Source organism: Heterodontus francisci, chromosome 11 (genome assembly GCF_036365525.1).
Source record: "Heterodontus francisci isolate sHetFra1 chromosome 11, sHetFra1.hap1, whole genome shotgun sequence".
Lineage (NCBI taxonomy): Eukaryota > Metazoa > Chordata > Chondrichthyes > Heterodontiformes > Heterodontidae > Heterodontus > Heterodontus francisci.
Genome location: NC_090381.1, coordinates 52,909,757 through 52,930,069, shown reverse-complemented (window position 1 = coordinate 52,930,069; position 20,313 = coordinate 52,909,757). Strand labels below are relative to the sequence as shown.

Here is a 20,313-nt window from a genome sequence, read left to right as displayed (position 1 = left end):
GCCCTGGTTCATTACCTAGTACCAAATCCAATATTGCCTCCCCTCTGGTCGGGCAGTCTACATACTGAGTCAGAAAAGCTTCCTGGACATACTGCACAAACACTACCCCATCCAAACTATTCGATCTAAAGAGTTGCCAATCAATATTTGGGAAGTTGAAATCCCCCATAATTACTACCCTGTGACTTCTGCTCCTTTCCAAAATCTGTTTCCCAATCTGCTCTTCCACCTCCCTGCTGCTATTGGGGGGCCTATAGAAAACTCCCATCAAGGTGACTGCTCCTTTCCTGTTCCTGACCTCAACCCACAGTGCCTCAGTCGGCAGATCCTCCTCGAAAATTCTTTCAGCAGTTGTTACACTATTTCTAACTAACAATGCCACCCCCCCACCTCTTTTACCACCATTCCTAATCTTATGAAAACATCTATAACCAGGTACCTCCAAAAACCATTCCTCCCCCTCACCTATCCACGTTTCAGTGATGGCCACAACATCGTAGTCCCAAGTGCCCATCCATGCCTTCAATTCACTCACCTTATTCCTGATGCTTCTTGCGTTGAAGTATACGCACTTTAACCCTTCTCCGTGCCCATCTGTCCTCTGTGACAGTGCTACCTTCCCCAATACCTCACTACACTCTTTGTCTTTCTGAGTGGACCCACTGGTCCCTGGATTACAAGTCCGGTTCCCATCCCCCTCCCAAACTAGTTTAAACCCTCCCGAACAGTACTAGCAAACCTCCCTCCCAGGATATTGGTGCCCCTCTGGTTCAGATGCAGCCCGTCCTGTTTGAACAGGTCCCATCTTCCCCAGAATGCAGTCCAATTATCCAAGAACTGGAAGCCCTCCCTCCTACACCATTCCTGCAGCCACGTGTTCAGCTGTGCTCTCTCCCTATTCCTAGCCTCACTATCACGTGGCGCCGGCAACAAACCAGAGATAACAACTCTGTCCGTCCGAGCTTTCAACTTCCAGCCTAACTCCCTAAACTCACTTCTAACATCTGTGCCACCCTTCCTTCCTACGTCGTTGGTGCCAATGTGCACCACGACCTCTGGCTGCTCCCCCTCCCCTTTAAGGATCCTGAAGACGCGATCACAAACATCACGGACCCTGGCACCAGGGAGGCAACAAACCATCCGTGCGTCTCGCCTGCGCCCACAGAACCGCCTGTCCGTACTCCTCACCATCGAGTCCCCGATGACTAGTGCTCTCCCATTCTCCCTCCTTCCCTTCTGAGCCACAGTGCAGGACCCCGTGCCAGAGGCCCGGTCACTGCAGCCTGCCCCCGATAGGCCGTCCCCCCCAACAGTATCTAAAACTGTATACTTGTTGTTGAGGGGAACGACCACAGGAGATCCCTGCACTGACCTCTTCCCACCTCTAACTGTTACCCAGCTGCCTTTGATTTGTGGAGTAACGACCTCCGTGTAGCTTCTATCTATCAACCCCTCAGCTTCCCGAATGATCCTCAGTTCATCCAGCTCCAGCTCCAATTCCCTAACACGGTCTGATAGGAGCTGGAGACGGATGCACTTCCAGCAGGTGAAGTCGGCAGGGCCACCGGAGGTTCCCCTCACCTCGAACATTCTGCAGGAGGAGCAATACACTACACTGGCTGCCATTTCTTTTATTCAATTACCCCTTAGTTAAGTACAACTATAGATATTAACAAAAACAGTAAATAGCTTACCTGCTCAGTCCTTTTTGGTTAGAGGAGGAGGGTAAAAAGGGTCTTATTATTAGGTTAGAGGAGGAGGATGGGTGGGAGACACTACATGTGTAGTGGCTCGGGTTTACTCAGCTCCGCACCTTTAAGGAAAATACCTACCCAGGAGTCCTCGCTGCCGACCAGCTTCCGGTTCCTCCGGTGCCAAAAGAAACTCAAAGACAAGGAAAACAGTAAGTAAAACAGTAAGTACTTACTTTTAAAACACAGCTCCTGATGCCTTCACTCACCCACCGAAGAGACGCTACCTTCTCCTGCTGCTCCGCCGGGAAATGAGCTTGCAAATTCAGTTTGCCTAGTCTATATGAAGATTAAACTCACCATGATTACTGTATTACCCTTATTACATGTGCCTCTAATTTCCCGATTTATACTCTGCTCCACACTACAACTACTGTTAAGGGGCCTATAAACAGCAGCCACCAGTGTTTTCTGTCCCTTTCTGAGCTCCACAAAAACTGCTTCCACTCCTTGATTTTATGAAAAGATCCAGTCTCTCTCCTGTCTTTATCCCATCCTTTATTATCAGGACAACCTTTCCATTTGCCTATCTCTTCAAAAGCTTAAGAATCCTGGAATATTTAGTTCTCAACCTTGGTCACTTTGCAACCAGGCCTCCATAAATGGCTTTAGATTAAACCCATTAGTTCCTATCTGTGCTATCAATGGGAAAATAGGAACAAGACGAGGCCATTCAGCCCATCGAGCCTGCTCCGCCATCCAATATGATCATGGCTAATCATCCACTTCAATGCCTTTTTCCCACACTATCCCCATATCCCTTTATGTCATTGGCATTTAGAAATCTGTTAGTCTCTGCTTTAAACATACTCAATGACTGAGCTTCCACAGCCCTCTGGGGTAGAGAATTCCAAAGATTCACAACCCTTTGAGTAAAGAAATTTCTCCTCCTCTCAGTCCTAAGTGGCTTCCCCCTTATTTTGAAATGGTGTCCCCTGGTCTTAGACTCCCCAACCAGGGGAAACATCTTAGCTGCATCTACCCTGTCTATCCCTTGAAGTATTTTGTAGGTTTCAATGAGATCATCTTGCATTCTTCAAAACTCTGGAGAATGCAGGCTCAGTTTCCCCAATCTCTCTTCATAGGACAGTCCCTCCATCCCGGGAACAAGTCTGGTGAAACTTTGTTGCACTTCCTCGATGGCAATAATATCCTTCCTAAGGTGAGGGGACCAAAACTGCACACAGTACTCCAGGTGCAGTCTAACAAAGGTTCTATACAATTGAAGCAAGACTTTGCTACTCCTGTACTCAAACAAACATACTGTTAGCCTTCTTAATTGCTTGCTGCACCTGCATGTTAGCTTTCAGTGACTTAATGACAATGACACCCAGGTCCCTTTGTACACCTACACTTTCTAATCTCTTACCATTTAAGAAATACTCGGCACATCTATTCCTCCTACCAAAGTGGATAACCTCATATTTTTCCACATTATATTCCATCTGCCGTGTTCTTGCCCACTCCTAAGTCTGTCCAAATCCCTCTGAAGCTGCTTTGCATCTTCCTCACAACACACATTCCCACCTAGTTTTGTGCCATCTGCGAACTTGGAAATATTACATTTGGTCCCCACAATCAAATCATTGATATATATAGTGAACAGCTGGGGCCCAAGTACTGCTCCTTGCAGTACCCCACTACGTACCTATAGAAGTTTTACAGTCCATTTTTATGTTTTTTGCTAGTTTACATTCATATTCTATTTTCCCTTTCTTTATCAGTTTCTTGGTCCTCCTTTGCTGTATTCTAAAATCCTCCTAATCCTCAGGTTTACTAATATTTCTGGCAACTTTATAAATCTTTTCTTTTAATCTTATACAATCCTTAACTTCCTTTGTTAGTCATGGTTCACTGCCTTTTCTTTTTGTGTTTTTGTGGCTTGAAGCAATATATAGTTGCTGTAAACTATGTAATAATTCTTTAAAGACTATCCATTGCCTATGTATTGTCATACCTTTTAATGTATTTTCCCAATCCTCAGCCAATTTGCCCTTCATAATTTCCTTTGTTCAAATTTAACACCATGGCTTCAGATTGAACTACCTCACTTTCAAACATAATGTAAAATTCTATCATATTATGGTCACTCATCGCTAAAGGTTCTTTTTCAACAAGATGATTAATTAACCCTCTCTCATTACATAGTACTAGATCTAAAATAGCCTGTTCTCTAGTCGGTTCCTCAACATACTGCTCTAGAAAATCATCCAGAAACTCGTCCTCCACAGCATTAGTGCTCAATAGGTTTACCCAGTCTATATGCAGATTGAAGTCACTCATAATTATTGTATTACCCACGCTACACGCTTCTCTAATCTCCTGATTAATACCATGCCTCACACTATCAGTACTTTTAGGTGGCCTATGAACAACCCCTACCAATGTTTTCCACCCCTTGCTGTTTCTTAGTTCCACCCAAACAGATTGTTCTTCCGATCTGAGATCCTCCCTTACTAATGTACTGATCCCGTCCCTTATTATCAGCGCACCACCAACTCCTTTTCATTTTTGCCTGTCCTTCCTAAATGTCGAATATCAGTGAATATTTAGTTCCCAGTTTTAGTCACCCTGTAGCCACATTTCCATAATGGCAATTAGATCATACCCATTTACCTTTATTTGTGCCTTTAAATCATCTACCTGTTACGAATGCTGTGCGCATTCAGGTAAAGTGCCCTTAACCTCGTCTTCTTGACATTATTCTGCACTCTAAGCTTAATTGATGCTCGCCTTTGTTTCATCTGCCTTCTACTATCATTTGCTACTTTTTTACCTCCTGTTACCAGTTTTACGTCGTTCCAATTTGAGCTACCCATCAGGTACCTATCCCCGATAAGCTAATTTAAACCCTTCCCAACAGCACTAACAAATCCCCCTGCAAGGATATTAGTTCCAGTCCTGTTAAGGTGCAGCCTGTCCATCTTGTACAGGTCCCACCTACCCAAGAACCGGTCCCAATGCCTCAGAAATCTGATGCCCTCCGTCCTACACCAATTCTCTAGCCATGTGTTCAATCGATCAATCCTCCTATTCTCACTAGTACTTGGGACTGGGAATAATCCTGAGATTACTGCTCTTGAGGTCCTGCTTTTTAATTTCCTTCCTAACTCCCTAAAATCTGCTTTCAGGACCTCATCTCTCTTCCTACCTATGTCATTGGTATCAATGTGGACCACAACCTCTGGCTGTTCACCCTCTCCCAGAAGGATAATCTGTAGCTACGCCGTGACATCCTTGACCCTGACACCAGAGAGGCAACACACCATCCTGGAGTCATGTTTACTTTTGCAGAAACACCTGTCTGATCCCCTGACCATCGTATCCCCTATCACTATTGCTCTTCCACTCTTCTTCCTCCCCTCCTGTGCAGCTGAGCCACCCGTGGTACCACGGACTTTGCTCTGGCTGCACTCCATAGGAACCAATGCCCTCACCAGTATCCAAAAGGGAAAACCAATTAGCAAGCAAGATAGACTCATGGGACTCCTGCACTGCCTGCCTGGTTCTCTGAGACTGCCTGGCAGTCATCAATTTCCTCTCTGCCTGCATGCTCCTAACCTGCAGTGTGACCACCTCCATAAATGTGCTATCCGCTTGGTCCTCCGCCTCACGGATGCACAACTCCAGTGGCTCCAGCCGTTGCTCGAGTTCCAAAACCCGGAGCTCAAGCTTCTGCAGCCGGTGACATTTCCTGCAGATGTGTTCATCTAGGACACATGGTGCGTCCATAACTTCCCACATACCACAGGATGTACATTCCACTTGGCCGAGCTGACCTGCCATACTGTAACTTTAGAAGCTATTTATTGCAATTAGAATAAGTAGAATGACTTACCAGTTATTTCCTTTGCACCGAAGAAACAGCCAGCTACTGGAGGCTAAAAAAAGGTAGAGAAAGAAAGGAGCACCTCCCTCACTTGCTAAACTCCCACTTTACATTCTGTGCACTCAAAACAGCGCTCAGTGCAGACGAAGCAGCGCTAAGGAAGCCCTGTTTTTACACTTTCTGAAAAACAACTGATTCAAGCTTCTGAAAACCAATTTATGCCAGCTCCAAAGTAGCTAGCTGTAGCTGACTTTTCTCCAATTTTCCCTGACATCACCTTAGTCACAAATGCCTTATTTCTTTTGTTATTCCCACTGTCCCTTTCTGACCAGCTCTGCTTATTTTTAGCCAAAATACTGATCTGCCCTCCAGCCATATCATTTCCCTGGCTCCTTTTGAATTTACCCGTTCCTGAACCCTCCCAACCACCCTTTCGCCTTTATTAATTTCAAGCCTGGCTACTGCCCTTGTTCAATTCACCAGGACGCTGCTACCAGCCATGTAAAAACATATCAACATGCTCATAAACAAAAGAAATACCTCCGTGGCCAGCTGGTCTTTCTGTATCCTTCATGTTTGAATGTTTCATGTGCGTGGTTTCGTTGGCTTGATCACAAAATTAATATCCAAAAACTCTATGGGCTGGATATTGGGCTGGAGGCGGGGCTCCTGGCGCCAGGCCGAAAAGGTGGGGGGAGCCCTGCCTCTGCCTTTTTTCCCTCCGCCAGAACAATCCTCCAGTGGCAAAGTTTTAGGAGGCGGGATCCCATCCCTTTAATGTCTTTAAAGACAGGGATTCCATCACCAAGAGCTGCCAGCCAATCACAGGGCCGGCAGCTCAGCAGTGTCCGCACGCCACTGAGTGCGGTGGCCACTGCCAGTACTGCAGAGACCTCAGACCCAGATGGCGAAGAGGTTGGTCGCCAGGGCCAGTCCAGAAGGCCCTGGTGAGCGTGTATGGGGGGATGGTCTTGCGGTCCAGGGTGAGGTGTGTCCCGGGGTGAATTGGTTCCCAGTGGGGGTGCTCCGTGTGCCACAAACTGCCCTCGGAGGAGGGACCCTGCACCCCCCAAACCCACAGGAAGGGCGCCGCGATATATAAGGCGGGAAGAAGCCCTTAATTGGCCCTTACATAAGGGTCTCAATTTGCACCTGGGCAGGAAGACCGTCGTCAATCACGCCCCCAGGAAGATCGCTGGGCGGCGGGGATGCAACGGGCCGTCTGCCCTGCCACCACCCATTGGGATTCTCTGTGCTGCCCGCCTCCAATCCAGCCTCGAGGTGGGGGGGGCTGTAAAATCCCGGCCTATGTGTTTTTACACTATAAAGTGGGACTAGAGGCACAAACCGAGTACGACATTCATCGGAATCATAGAAACTTACAGCACAGAAGGAGGGCATTCAGCCCATCATGCCGGTGCTGGCTCCTTGAAAGAGCAGCCATGCTTAATCCCACATCCCTGCTTTTTCTCCATATCTGGATAAATTCTGCACGCTCAAGTACCTGTCCAACTCCCTTTGAAAACTATCAATGGAAACAGCTTCCACCGGTTCTTCAGGTAGTGCTCCATAACCCAAGAATTCAGAGTGAAAAAATATTCTCCTGATCTCTTCTCTCGATCTTTTGTCAATGGAAGGAAATTCATTAGCTGCATTTTAAGCATGGACAGGCCCAGCTAGAATGAGCTCAACATGACATCCACAAAAATCGAGATTTACTCATGTTTCATTGACTTAAGGCCACCATTTTTAATAAATTCTGAGCATGTGCTGTAACCAGGGTATATTAGTGACAGTCAGCTAAACTAAGTATTTTTCCTTCAGCTTCTACTCAAATCTTCCTAAAATTATGTGAAGATAAGGTAGAGGACAGATTACAAGAGTTTAAAAACGTTTGTTTGTGTGTGATGGTGGTGCGGGTGGGGGGCGGGTGCGGTGGGGTGGAGTATTCTGATTGCACACATGTTGCAGCCTTTGTTTTGTAATCTTTAGATGGAGGTAATTGAGGGGGAGAATGAATATGCCTTTCTTCATGCAATCTTATTTAAATCTTCAAAAAAGCAGTGATTCACTTTACCATGTTTTGTTGATAACTGGAAAAGTTTCATCTAATGTCTTATAACTGTGAGACAGACATTCTAATTTCTCACATCTGTGAGACAAGAAAAAGAACAGCACAAAACAGACACACCTGCAATTGGGGAAGGGGGATGTTCAGTGAGGGGAGTGAATGGAAGATTGAGGTGAGTGACAGCAGAGCAAGGAGATGATACAGGAGTTAAGCAGGTAGTTTAGAAGTAGGGGTAGTGATAGGAGTGCGGTTGTGGTAGGAATGGACATGGGTAGCGGTAAGGTCAAAGGGTAAGGGACAATACAGTGGTGAGTGTGTGGGGTAGCGAGAGAGTGGGGAGAGGCCTAAGTGATTGAAGGAATCATCTCTTAGGACCACATTTACCTCTCAACAGACTCATCCCAAGTGCAACATACAGTCACTGGTGGCTTCTTTTCCCTGCCATTTCAATTACCACTTCCTACCCAAAAGGAAAAAAGTCACAGAGAAGCAAAAAAAGCTTCAAGAGAAAAGCAGAAGAGAAAGCAATGAGAAAGACAGAACCAGAGGAAGAATGATAAAGAGAAACAACACAAAGACAACAGAAACAGGTAACAGAAAGAGACCACACTGTTGAACTTACCATTTGCAATGGCACAAGTACATTCCACAATTAATTCTAATGCCCATATTTGCAATGGAAATAATTTCCGAATAATGTCAGGTTATAATTACACCCTTTCAAGTAGAGCCACTGCAGTATCATCGTTAATGGGACAGTTTCCATTATAACATTGGACATAGCAATATATGACAGCGTTACAAAAATAGAGCATATGAGTTAAAAATGGAGACTGAATTACATCTGAATCTATCATCCACCTCCTCCTAACTCTACTTCTCCCACAGAGTACACTGGGACATGGCTCTCTATGTGCAATGTCATGGGAGATCAACTGTAATACATCAAAAATCTTATGACTATGCACAACAACATTTCCGATTATAAATTCTTATGCTTATATTCACAGTGGAAACTGCCTCTGTAAATTTCTCACACTGTAATTGCACTCTCCCACCAGTGGTTACGTTAGAAACCAATAACCTCCCAGTTCTGGTATCATCCTTATGAATCTTTTTTATACTTTCTCTGATACCTCTACATCCTTTTTATAATATGGAGACCAAAACTGTGCACGGTAGTCCAAGAGTGGTCTAACCAAGATTCTGTGCAAATTTAACATGATTTCTTGGCTTTTCAACCCTATCCCTCAAGAAATGAACCTAAGTGTTTGGTTTACTTTGTTAAGGGCCTTGTTGACCTGCACCACTACTTTTAGCGATTTGTGCATCTGTACCCCTAGATCCCTTTCCTCCTCTATCCCATTTAGACTATTATCCAAGCAGTCTCTGCCCTCCTTACTCTTCTTGCCAAAATGCAGCACCTTGCATTTACCTATATTGAAATTAATTTGCCAATTCAACACGCATTCTACAAGTTTACTAATGGTTCACATCTCCTACCTTCTTAGCCTATACTTCAAAGAAACTCCTTTAATCCAATCAATGCTACTGTCCTGCTTCCTAAATTGACATACGTTTGCTATTTAACTATAAGTAATAGTATAAAATGGAAGCATTATGTCAAACGAAAGGAAAGAATTTATGACTTCAAAACAGGGACTGAACTCAGGCAGCATCCTGGTCCAATGATCTCCCTTTCTCTTACTCCATTGCTCCTGAAGACTATATTTAGTGTCTACATGCAACACCACAGGAAATCGAATCATAATTTCCAAAAATATTCTGCACAATTCTAGGCAGAACATAGACTTCATTTCCTCATTTTTTCCAATAAACTATGTTACGTGTAAGTTCAATAACATTTGTTACTGTCAAAAAGAATAGTAACAGGATTAATTAAATAAAATCATGAAAGATTGAAGTATAAATTACAAAGATAAAGAAGGGTCTCTCAAGGATTTGGGAATCTATATCCATCTGGCCAAAAAAAAAACTTAAGTTTAACAAGAGTAGACTGAAAAAAAAGTAACTAATTGGATCAACACACAATTGGGGAAACAGTGGCATAGTTGTAATGTCACTGAACTAGTAATCCAAAGGGCCAGGCTAATGCCCTGAGGACATGGGTTCAAATCCCACCACAACAGCTTATGGAATTTAAATTCAATTAATTCAATAAAGAAATCTGGAATTGAAAGATAGTCTCAGTAATGGTGCCATGAAACTATCATCGATTGTTGTGAAAACCCATCTCGTACACTAATGAGCATACTTGGTCTCACCTACGTTACTCCAAACCCATAGCAATTTGGTTGAGTCTTAACTGCCCTCTGAAATGGCTTAGCAAGCTCCTCAGCTGTCATGGGCAATTAGGGATGGGCAACAAATGCCAGCCTTGCCAGTGATGCCCACATCCCATTAAAGAATAAAAAAAGTAATGACATACGCAAGCTTCCCAAAACCTGCAAAGGAGGGGGAAAAGCGTCAACTGGGAACAATGCAGGAAAACAGAAGCATGTCAAAAAAGATCAGAAGGTCAAAGGAGGAAGTAGAAACCAGCATAATTGCAGATGATCAGTATCACAGCAAGACATTCTTCCAATCAGGCCAGCCGATCATATGGCAAAAGGTACCCTAAAGCTGATCAGACCATACTTGACGTATTGTGTTCAGCTCTTGCACCAAGATGCAAGGAAAACGTTGAAGTTATTTGACTGCAGCAGTTCAAGAAGGCAGCTCACCACCACCTTCTCAAGGGAAATTAAGGACGGGCAATAAATGCTGGCCTAGCCAGAGATGCCCACATCTCACAAACAAATAAAAAAAGTCACAGATGCAGTGCTGAGCAGAGCATTAAAGGATTGAGATAGGAGAAAACATTGGAAAAACTGGGTCTCTTTTGCACCAAGAGGAGGTGACTGAAAAGTGATCTGATGGAGGTTTATGAGATAATAAAGGCACAGCTAAAATAAATCCAGATCACTATCTCAAGGTATATCAGCCTACTAGAACAAGGAAGAATAGGTCAACTCAAGATAGATGTAAAGAAGAATTTCTTCACATAAAAAAATGATCAAGACTTGGAATGGTCTTCTGGGAAGGTTAGTGGAGACGAAAACCTTAAATTTCTTTAATGAACAGTTCAATAACATGAAGGAGAAGAATGCAAGTCTTTTTTTCTAGCTGAATGAGCAAAGATGGGCCAAATTTCTATTGATCTTGTGATAGGACCATTCTATAATTGATTCCCAAACATTGTGTGTTAAATTAAGAGAAGAGAAAAACTAAGAACTTGCTTTCATTTGGTACCTTTCATGACTTCAGCACATCCCAAAGCGTTTTGCAACCAATTAAGTACTTCAAGTGCTGTCACTGCTATAATGCTGGGAAACACAACAATCAATTTGCACACGCAAAGACCCCCCCAAACAGCAATGACATAAATCAACAGACAATCTGTTTCAGGGACGAGGATTGAAGGAAAAATGTTGACCAACATCCTGGGGAACTCACCTGCTCTTTTTCAAATAGGGACCTTTAAATTCCAAAAAATGAGATCTCCAAGAATGCAGCACTCCATTTGTACTGGAAGTGTCAGCCTACATTTTGTGCTCAAATCTCTGGAGAGGAGTCTGAACCCATGATCTTCTAACATAGAGGCGAGCATGGTATCCCTGAGCCATGGCTAACACACCTACTTTGTAAGGTATAATTACCTTATGACCCACAAAATTAACAGTTTGGTAACAAATATAAGTCAAAACCGTTCATATTAACCCAGTATAATTTAGAGTACATTAGGCACATTTAGACAACGTATGTTCCAAAAGACTTGGATGCATAGGAAAATTCAGGAGAGATTAGAATGACTTGAGATTTAGAATTATAATTTTTGAAGAAATTGACACTTGCATTAAAATGTCTGATTTCATGGTGAAAAAATCTTAATACTGAGACGTATCATGTGCAGTTTATTTCACTTGTACTGCTAGCTTTAAAATGGAGGAGACAAACATAAAATTATCAAGACTGAACAGTAGGATTGTTTTCCCATCCTCTGGATACGAGAAACAGACCCTCACAAATGTAGTGCACCAATGTTTTAAAAATGGGATTGTATAAGATAGCGATGATCTACTATGGTGTATAGTAATTAAATAGGTTACATCTATTAGTTAAAAATATACATTTAACTATGTGGCATTCTATTACTTACCCTTAAGCTCAATTATTGTTGCTATAGAAGACCCATTACAGATCCTCTTTTTTGTAATATACAGAAAAAAATCAAAAACAAAACAGAAAATACATAGCCCCTCTTTTCTATCAGCAGTATGCTGCAGTACTGTCCACAAGTTCTCTTCTACACTTTGGGTTTCAGTCTATTTTATTTCATCTTTACATCAAAAAGATATAATTTATAACAAAAAAAATTAATTCCCTTGGAATGCAGAGATAAATGGAAGTGTGAGTGCCTTGCACATAATAAAAGTAAGACTGCCCCTTTGGGAAATTGTCTACTTTCAGAGTGCTAGGTATTCAAAGCTTGTTCAAAAGTGTTCATTTAGAATACAGATATCAAAAGATGATGCAAATATTCAAGAGATAATCATGAAACTTACCAGATGTTCTAATCCTACTTTGATGTTCGCAGAATCTCTGTGAAAGAAAAAAAATAAAGTCTTAAATAAGAGTTATTCAATTCCATGCAATGCCCACCCCAATATCCAAGTTTCAAAAGTGTTCAACTTAAATTAAACATATAACATTGTGTAATCTACAAAATAAGAATGATCACAATGGCAAATCATCACACTGTTGCTATGAGATAATCATATCCATTTTTACGTAGTTTAAGCATTGAATTGTAGATGAAATATAAAATTGTTCTGGCAATAGGTCATTGACTTGAAACATTAACTCTGTTCCGCTCCACAGATACTGCCTGACCCAGTGAGTATTTGCAGTGTTTTCTGTCCTTATTTTAGAATTGTAGGCTCTAATATGTTTCTCCAACCCAACATGTAACCCATTTAGCAATTGAAAGCAAGCATCCAACAACTTTCACTGTATGCCAGCTGATAATTTTTGGAAATTAAATATTCTATTGCTTCTTGAAGCATTTTATGGGATATCTAGATATATTTAAATGTTCATAAAAACCTTATAAACAAATGTACATGTAGAGTTACCCCAGAAGATTATGCTGGGGTGTTGAACTTTGAAAGAGAATTTTTTTTTTAATCCATAAAGAAAGCAGAGGATGGCATTACATATATGATCTTGCAGTCACATATTGAAATTTCAAACAATATGCTTGCCGGTTACATTATTGCTCAAATATTTCTCTCACGCTTGGTAGCAAAGGCCACACATGTATATAAAAAAAACAGTAGTCACTACATAGTATATGTTTATCTGCCCAATATTTAGTAATGCAGCAAGCCTGGGGTGGAACAAAAAGCATTGTTAGTTTGTTTAATTCACTGGATATTTCATGAGCCTTCTTGTGATTTGCTAAACTTTGGAAAGCAGCATAATAAATAACGAGTTCATAAACTCCAGAACAGGTTTATTAAACAGCAACAGCTAAGCAATATAAGATAGTTAAAAAAGATTGCAGAAGATTATTTATCTATCATATCTACTCCTCTTTTCAGTCCATTTATAAGAGAACCAGAGGTAGATGTATGACAATAATTTTACATGAAATTTTTACTTATTCCCTAACAGGGCATTCCATATTTCTCTTGATGGCCTCAGAAGAACTGGTGAACTGAGTGTTCTTAGATATATCCTGCTACTCTTTCAAGTTTGACCCAAGACAAACAAAGTCAACATATCGCAACAGCATCAGCCGTGGCTCAGTTGGTAGCACTCTCGCTTCTGAGTCAGAAGATTGTGGATGTAATATTACTTATTCCTTTGCTTTATGAACTATGGTAAAATTCACAGGACTACAAGTTAACATTCAAAGAATATGTGGGTTTTTATACACACAGCTACTACAGGAGCCACACCAACACACATCTTACTCTGTAGGGCTCCAAACACAACTCCCTGGTCATGTGTAATGCAACATCACTTCCTCCAGTGACCTTCACTTACAGCCTCTTAAGGTGGTCCAATAACAGTGGGATCAAGTCACATTCCAGGACTTGAGCACAAAAAGGGCTGACACTCCATTGTAGTGCTGAGGGAATGCTGCACTGTTGTAGGTGCCGTCTTTCAGATGAGACATTAAACCGAGACCCCATCTGCTCTCTCAGGTCGACATAAAAGATGCTATGGCACTATTCTGAAGAAGAGTAGGGGAATTATTCCCGGTGTCCTGACCAATATTTATCCCCCAGTCTGGTCATTAGCACATCGCTGTTTGTGGGAGCTAGCTGTGCGTAAATTGGTTGCTGCATTTCCCACATCAGAGTAGTAACTACACTTCCAAAGTACTTCATTGGCTGTAAAGCGCTTTGGGATATCCTGTGATTATGAATGATGCCTTATAAACACAAGTCTTTTTTTAAACTGTGCCTATATTATCAGATTCAGCCAAATCAAAGTTGTCGAAAATTTAATACGTTCATGATTTCCAGAGGGCTAGATTCATAAAGATGGCAGGGCACTTAAATCAAGTCAACTGGGCAACCCTCTGAGGTGAGGCTATTACCAACACAGAATCAAAGTGGAACATCTTTAAACCCAAAAAGAGAAAGGAAGCCATATATGTCCCTGAAGTCAAAAGAAAGGCATGTGGTTAAACAAAGCCAAAGTGGCTAATTGGTCATGTGCAACGGCAAATCAAACTGTAACAAAAATATTTTCACAGACTAAAAGAAAATAGTTCTCAGGAGAACAAGAATAGATATTGAGCTCCACTCAAAACAAAAAAGCTGCTATTAGAGCAGCCAAAAGAAAAAGTAGGTTAACTCCAGCAACAAAAAATTTGTTTTAGCTATATTAGAAGTCAGAGAACCATTAAAAATTGCATAGGGCCACTAAAGATTCCTCCCAGGTTCAGGTGAAGTCCCAGAACATGACAGAAGTTTTAAATGACAGCTTTGCCATTTCACTCTGGTAGACAATTCTCAGTCACAATTAATGCAGTGTATAATTGATTCTCAAATTGTAAGTGCCAAAGTGGATATGGATAAAGTCTTGGATAGAATAAGGAATCTCAAAAAAGATTCGCCCTGACAGTATTCACCTGAGAATGCTCAAATGAAGTTGTGCTTACTGAGCCTCTTGCTAGCATATTTAACAGCTCACTAGGATCTAAGATTGCTCCCATGGACCAGATGGAAGCCATGTACGTGGTGTCAATATCCAAACAGTGCAACAAGTCAGGACTGAGATATTAGAGACTTAGATCATAGACAAGGTTGCTAAACTTTGTGATATTCTGGACAGAGACCAAGTTATTTAGGACTCTTTACTTTCTGGGAAATTAGCAATTTTGTACTGTACCAATTTTTTGGATTTGAATTTAAGTTACTAGGATGGAGGATGCAGCCTGGATGACATCATCTACCTAAATTTTCCAAAAACTTTTGAAAACGTGCTACATCATAGATTACTAAGATGGACTGATGCGGCATGGAACCAGTTACCATCAGGATCCCATATGGATCAGTGTTAGAACTATTACTATTCACAATCTTTACTCATGATCTGGATGAAGGCATGAGGGGATCTATCTTCAAGTTTCGGATGATGCATAGATTTGAGAGAGTGTTAGGATCGTAGAGAAAAATTGGCTACAATCAATGAGATGGAAAATGGACTAGTGTCTGGGAGGTTCATTTAATATAGATAGATATAATGTGATGCACATGGGTAAGGGTAAGGCCAGCTATTTGTATACCATGCAGGGTTCTGAACTCAAGTCTGTTGAGGGCTGGAGGAGATTACAAGGGTAGGAAGGGACATGGCCATGTAGGGATTTGAAACCAAGGATGAGAATTTTAAAATAGAGGCGTTGCTTAACTGGGAGCCATTGAAGATCAGTGAGCACAGGGGGGGGTGGGTGAATGGGACATGTGCAAATTGGGACACGGACAGCAGAGTTTTGGATAATCTCAAGTTTACCAACGGTAGAACGTAGAAGGTTGGCCAGCAGTGCATTGGAACAATCAAGTCTAAAGGTAATAAAGGTACAGATAAGGGTTTCAGCCACAGATAAGCTAAGGCAGGGGCGAAGTCCTGTGATGTTACAGAGATGGACATAGGCCATCTTATTGATGGCACGGATGTGTGATCGGAAGCTCATCAAGTCATCTCATAGGGGTCAAATATGACACCAAGGTTTCAAACAATCTAGCTCAGCTTCAGAAAGTTGTCAGTTACACAAATCTTCCAAGTTCACGGCCAGTCTGCAAGGTCACAGCAAAAGGGAATAAAGTATTAGAATGTCTTGCTACGACATGCCAATACAAAACACAAGGAACTATACTGTTCCCGTTTAAGACCATGGTTCGGCCGCATCTAGAATACTGTGTCCTTAATATGGTGGATGATAGAGGGGTTCTGAAAAAGATTCAATTGAGTTTACTTGATTAATACCTAGTTTAAAAGCTCTAAGCACCATTCTATTCTAGACACGGGTAGCTTTTGAAGAGATTTGATTAGATATAATGATTTGATTAAAATAATGAAACTATCATACTCTGGCCACGTGGATCGACCACTTGACTAGGCAGATCAGGAAGAATCAGAAGACATGCGTCCATGTGACATAAGCATAAAACCAATTTAGATGTCAGGAGGTTTTCCTCATCACAGAGGGTCAGCGATCTTCGGAACAAGTTGCCGGATCATACAGTGAGTGCAAATTTGCTGAAAGTATTCAAAAGGGAATTTCTAGCTGTGGCTGATATCACAGAGTACAAAAGGTAGAAGAGGTATTGGGAGATGTACCTCAGTCACTGTGGTCTCCTCGAACTTGTTTCATTCGCCTTTCAAACTCACAGACAAATTTCCCAGATTCTATTTCCCCACGAATTGGGTTTATGTTTCTTTTCTGATAGTGATGGGTGAGGCATGATACACAGTGCATTATGAAGGTACGAGACAGACTCAATGGACCAGTTGTTTATTTTTCCTGTCCAATATTTTTGTACATTCTTTCAAAATCAAATAAAGCTTAAAAAAAATTATACATATTCATAAAGAGTCAACAAAAGTGTCAACAGTTCCAGAGACTAATCTCCTGAAATGTCAACAGTATTTATCCAGTGTCAGATTCCAGCCCAGTTATCACTTTACTTCAAAGTCCTTCAATCTTTATTGACCATACACTGAACAAAACAAAACTGTGCCAAATGTCTCTTAATTGAAATAGATACTTTTTTTTTAAGAGTTTTGCAAATAAACTGTACTTGCATGGGAAGAATGTCTTGTCTAGTAAACTGGATATAAAAACCATAGATCTCATTTGCAGTGGCGTGTGTATTTCAAAATTGAACACTGGTTGTGGCAGTTACCAACATACATGAACAGCTATAAGAAGGAACCATATATTGGAATGTGAATTCTATTTATTAGTGTTAATTGATTGCTGTCTGATAGTATTTTTTATAGATACTGAAGGATATAAACTTAGAATTGTGATCAAACCTCCTCATTAGTCACAATGACTTTGTTTAAACTATCAACAATTTAACTGTTGTGTAATGTCAAATTCCTTCATGATTCCATTGCTTAATATCATAATTTTTTTTAAAGCTTATTATTTCAGCTTCTAAACTGGATGTTCCAGCGTTTATTTCGCTCTTCGCAAAATTTAGAAAAAGTGAATAATCAGTGTATTTTCTGGTGAAAGGTCGTTGATCCGAAATGTTAACTCTGTTTCTCTCTCCACAGATGCTGCAAAACCCCCTGAGGATTTCCAGCACTTTGTTTTTATTTTGGTGTATTTTACTTCTGTGTTTGCTAAGAATTCTTCAATGTGATTGGCTGCTTACCCTGTTTGATGACATCAATGTTGCTGAATGCCAGGGGATGTATCTGTCCAAATTAAACACCAGGAAAGGAGAAATCCAGGTCACGGAGACTGCTAGATCTTAGTGGACTGCTTTTCTCTTGGTCACCAGTGAGAACCATCACTTCGCTGCTGACCGTAAAATCAGCCACTGTTCTTAAAAGTATAACATTGAAAATGGCTCCAAAGTAAACTTTCATTTATATTGCACCTTTCACATCCTCAGATATCCCAAACTTCTTCACAGCAAGGTGATGGAAGGTGTCAATAGAGCGACCAAGCAGAATTTACACAGCAATAACCTGCTCACCGATGCTCAGTTTGGGTTCTGCCAGGCCCACTCAGCTCCAGACCTCATTACAGCCTTGGTTCAAACATGAACAAAAGAGTGAACTCAAGAGGTGAGGTGAGAGTGACTACGCTTCACATCAAGGCAGCATTTGACCAAGTTTGGCATCAAAGATTCCTAGCAAAATTGAAGTCAATGGGAATTAGGGGGAAAACTCTGCACTGGCCAGAGTCGTACCTCGCACAAAGGAGATGGTTGACGTTGTTGAGGGCCAAACATCTAAACCCAAGACATCACTGCAGGAGTTCCTCAGGGTCATGTCCTATGCCCAACCATCCTCAGCAATGACCTTCCCACCATCATAAGGTCAGAAGTGGGGATGTTTGATGATGATTGCACAGTGCTCAGTACCATTCGCAACTCCTCAGATACTGAAGCAGTCCATGTCCACATGCAGCAAGGCCATGACAACATTCAGGCTTGCACTGATAAATGGTAAGAAACTTTCGCGTTTTACAGGTGCCAAGCAATGACCATCTGCAACAAGACAGAATCTAACCATCTCCCCTTGACATTCAACTGCATTACCATTGCTGAATCACTCACCAACATCCTGGGTAGTACCATTGACCAGAAAATTAACTGGACCAAGCATATAAATACTGTAGCTACAAGAGCAGATCAGAGGCTGGGAATTCTGCGGCACATAACTCACTTCCTGACTCCCCAAAGCCTGCCCATCATCTACAAGGCACAAGTCAGGAGTGTGATGCAATATTTTCCACTTGCCTGGATTAGTGCAGCTCCAACAACACTCAAGAAGTTCGACACCATCCAGGACAAAGCCTCCTGCTTAATCGGCACCCCATCCATCAACTTAAATATTCACTCCTTCCATCACTGGCGTGCAGTGGCAGCAGTGTGTACCATCTACAAGATGCACTGCAGCAACACACCTCCTTTGACAGCACCTTCCAAACCTGCAACCTCTACCACCTAGGAAGATAAGGGCAGCAGATGCATGGGAACACCATCGCTCCAAGCCACACACCATACTGACTTGGAACTATATCACCATTCCTTCATTGTTGCTGAGACAAAAACCTGGAACTCCTTTCCTCAGTACTGTGGGCACCCTATACCAGATGGACTGCAGCGGTTCAATTAGGCAGCTCACCACCACCTTCTCAAGGGCAATTAGAGATGGGCAACAAATACTGGCCTTTCCAGCAATGCTCAAATCCCATGAAAGAATAAAAAAAATTCTGAGTATAACCCTTGATGTAATGGAGGAAAATGTGGCAGCCACATTTGCACACACCAAGATCCCACAAACAGCAATGAGACTACTGACCAATTAATGTGTTTTAAAAACAGAAAAGGTTGGAAATACTCAGCAGGTCAAGCAACATTTGTGGAGAGGGAAACAGTTAACGTTTCAGATCAATGACCTTACATTATAGGTATAGGTAGGTGGTAGGGAAATATAGGGACAGGTGGGGATGTGGTAGGAATATGGGATTAGTGTAGGATTAGTATAAATGGGTGGGTGATGGTCGGCACAGACTCGGTGGGCCGAAGGACCTGTTTCAGTGCTGTATCACTAAACTAAACACATCAGAATTGACCTCAAACATTAACTCTGTCTATTTCTCCACATTTTCTGTTCTGATTTCAAATTTCCAGGACCCACAGCATTTCGCTTTTGTTGTAGTTAATCTGTTTTGGTGGTACTCATTGAGGGATTAAAGTTGGCCAGGATACCAGGAGAGCTTCTCTATTCTTGGAATAGTGCTTTTTTTTTATGTCCACCTGAGCAGGCAGTTCATTATCTCTTCTAAAAGACATCATCTCCAACAGTGCAGAGCTCGCTCAGGACCTACTAAAATGCTAGGTTTAAACAAAATATTGAATTTTATGATTTATTGCTATAGTCTAATGATGCTCATGTTTATATTCTTAATAATTTTACAGAATTTAAAAATAAAACTTTCTATAAATATTTGTCCGATGAAAATAAAATTAAAACTGCACTCATTCATTTCCCTTTACTCTCAACAGCAAATGATTAACAATTGAACCAAAGTTAAAACAATTTGCATATCTTTCAAAATGTTATTTAGCAGTTAAATTGTGAGTTTTCAGTTTCAATTTATGACCAAACTGGTGGGTAAGTTTGTGCTTTGGATCTATGACCACGAGAAAATAGGTTGAGACTGTACAAACTGATTTTCCTGCCTCTTGAGTACTCACAGATAGTAGACAGAGCAGACTTTCAGTCCATCAGTTTTAGCTGTTCAAGACCTAGAGGCAATAGGCCAGTGTCCTATCCCTTTGTGTCATCCCATTCCCAGTTAAATATCCCAAACTAATTTGTGCAAAATTATGTTAGGT

General features: G+C 41.6%; 1 protein-coding gene across 3 annotated transcripts in view; it reads right to left on the bottom strand.

Moving 5' to 3' along the window:
• The window catches only part of rsrc1 (arginine/serine-rich coiled-coil 1), a 563,128-nt gene that overhangs the window by 293,575 nt on the left and 249,240 nt on the right, over positions 1 to 20,313 (bottom strand). For all 3 annotated transcript variants that reach the window (XM_068042148.1, XM_068042149.1, XM_068042151.1), the window contains exon 6: positions 12,277 to 12,313. In XM_068042148.1, coding sequence (XP_067898249.1) covers positions 12,277 to 12,313 — 37 coding nt within the window. The remainder of the gene's footprint in view (positions 1 to 12,276; positions 12,314 to 20,313) is intronic.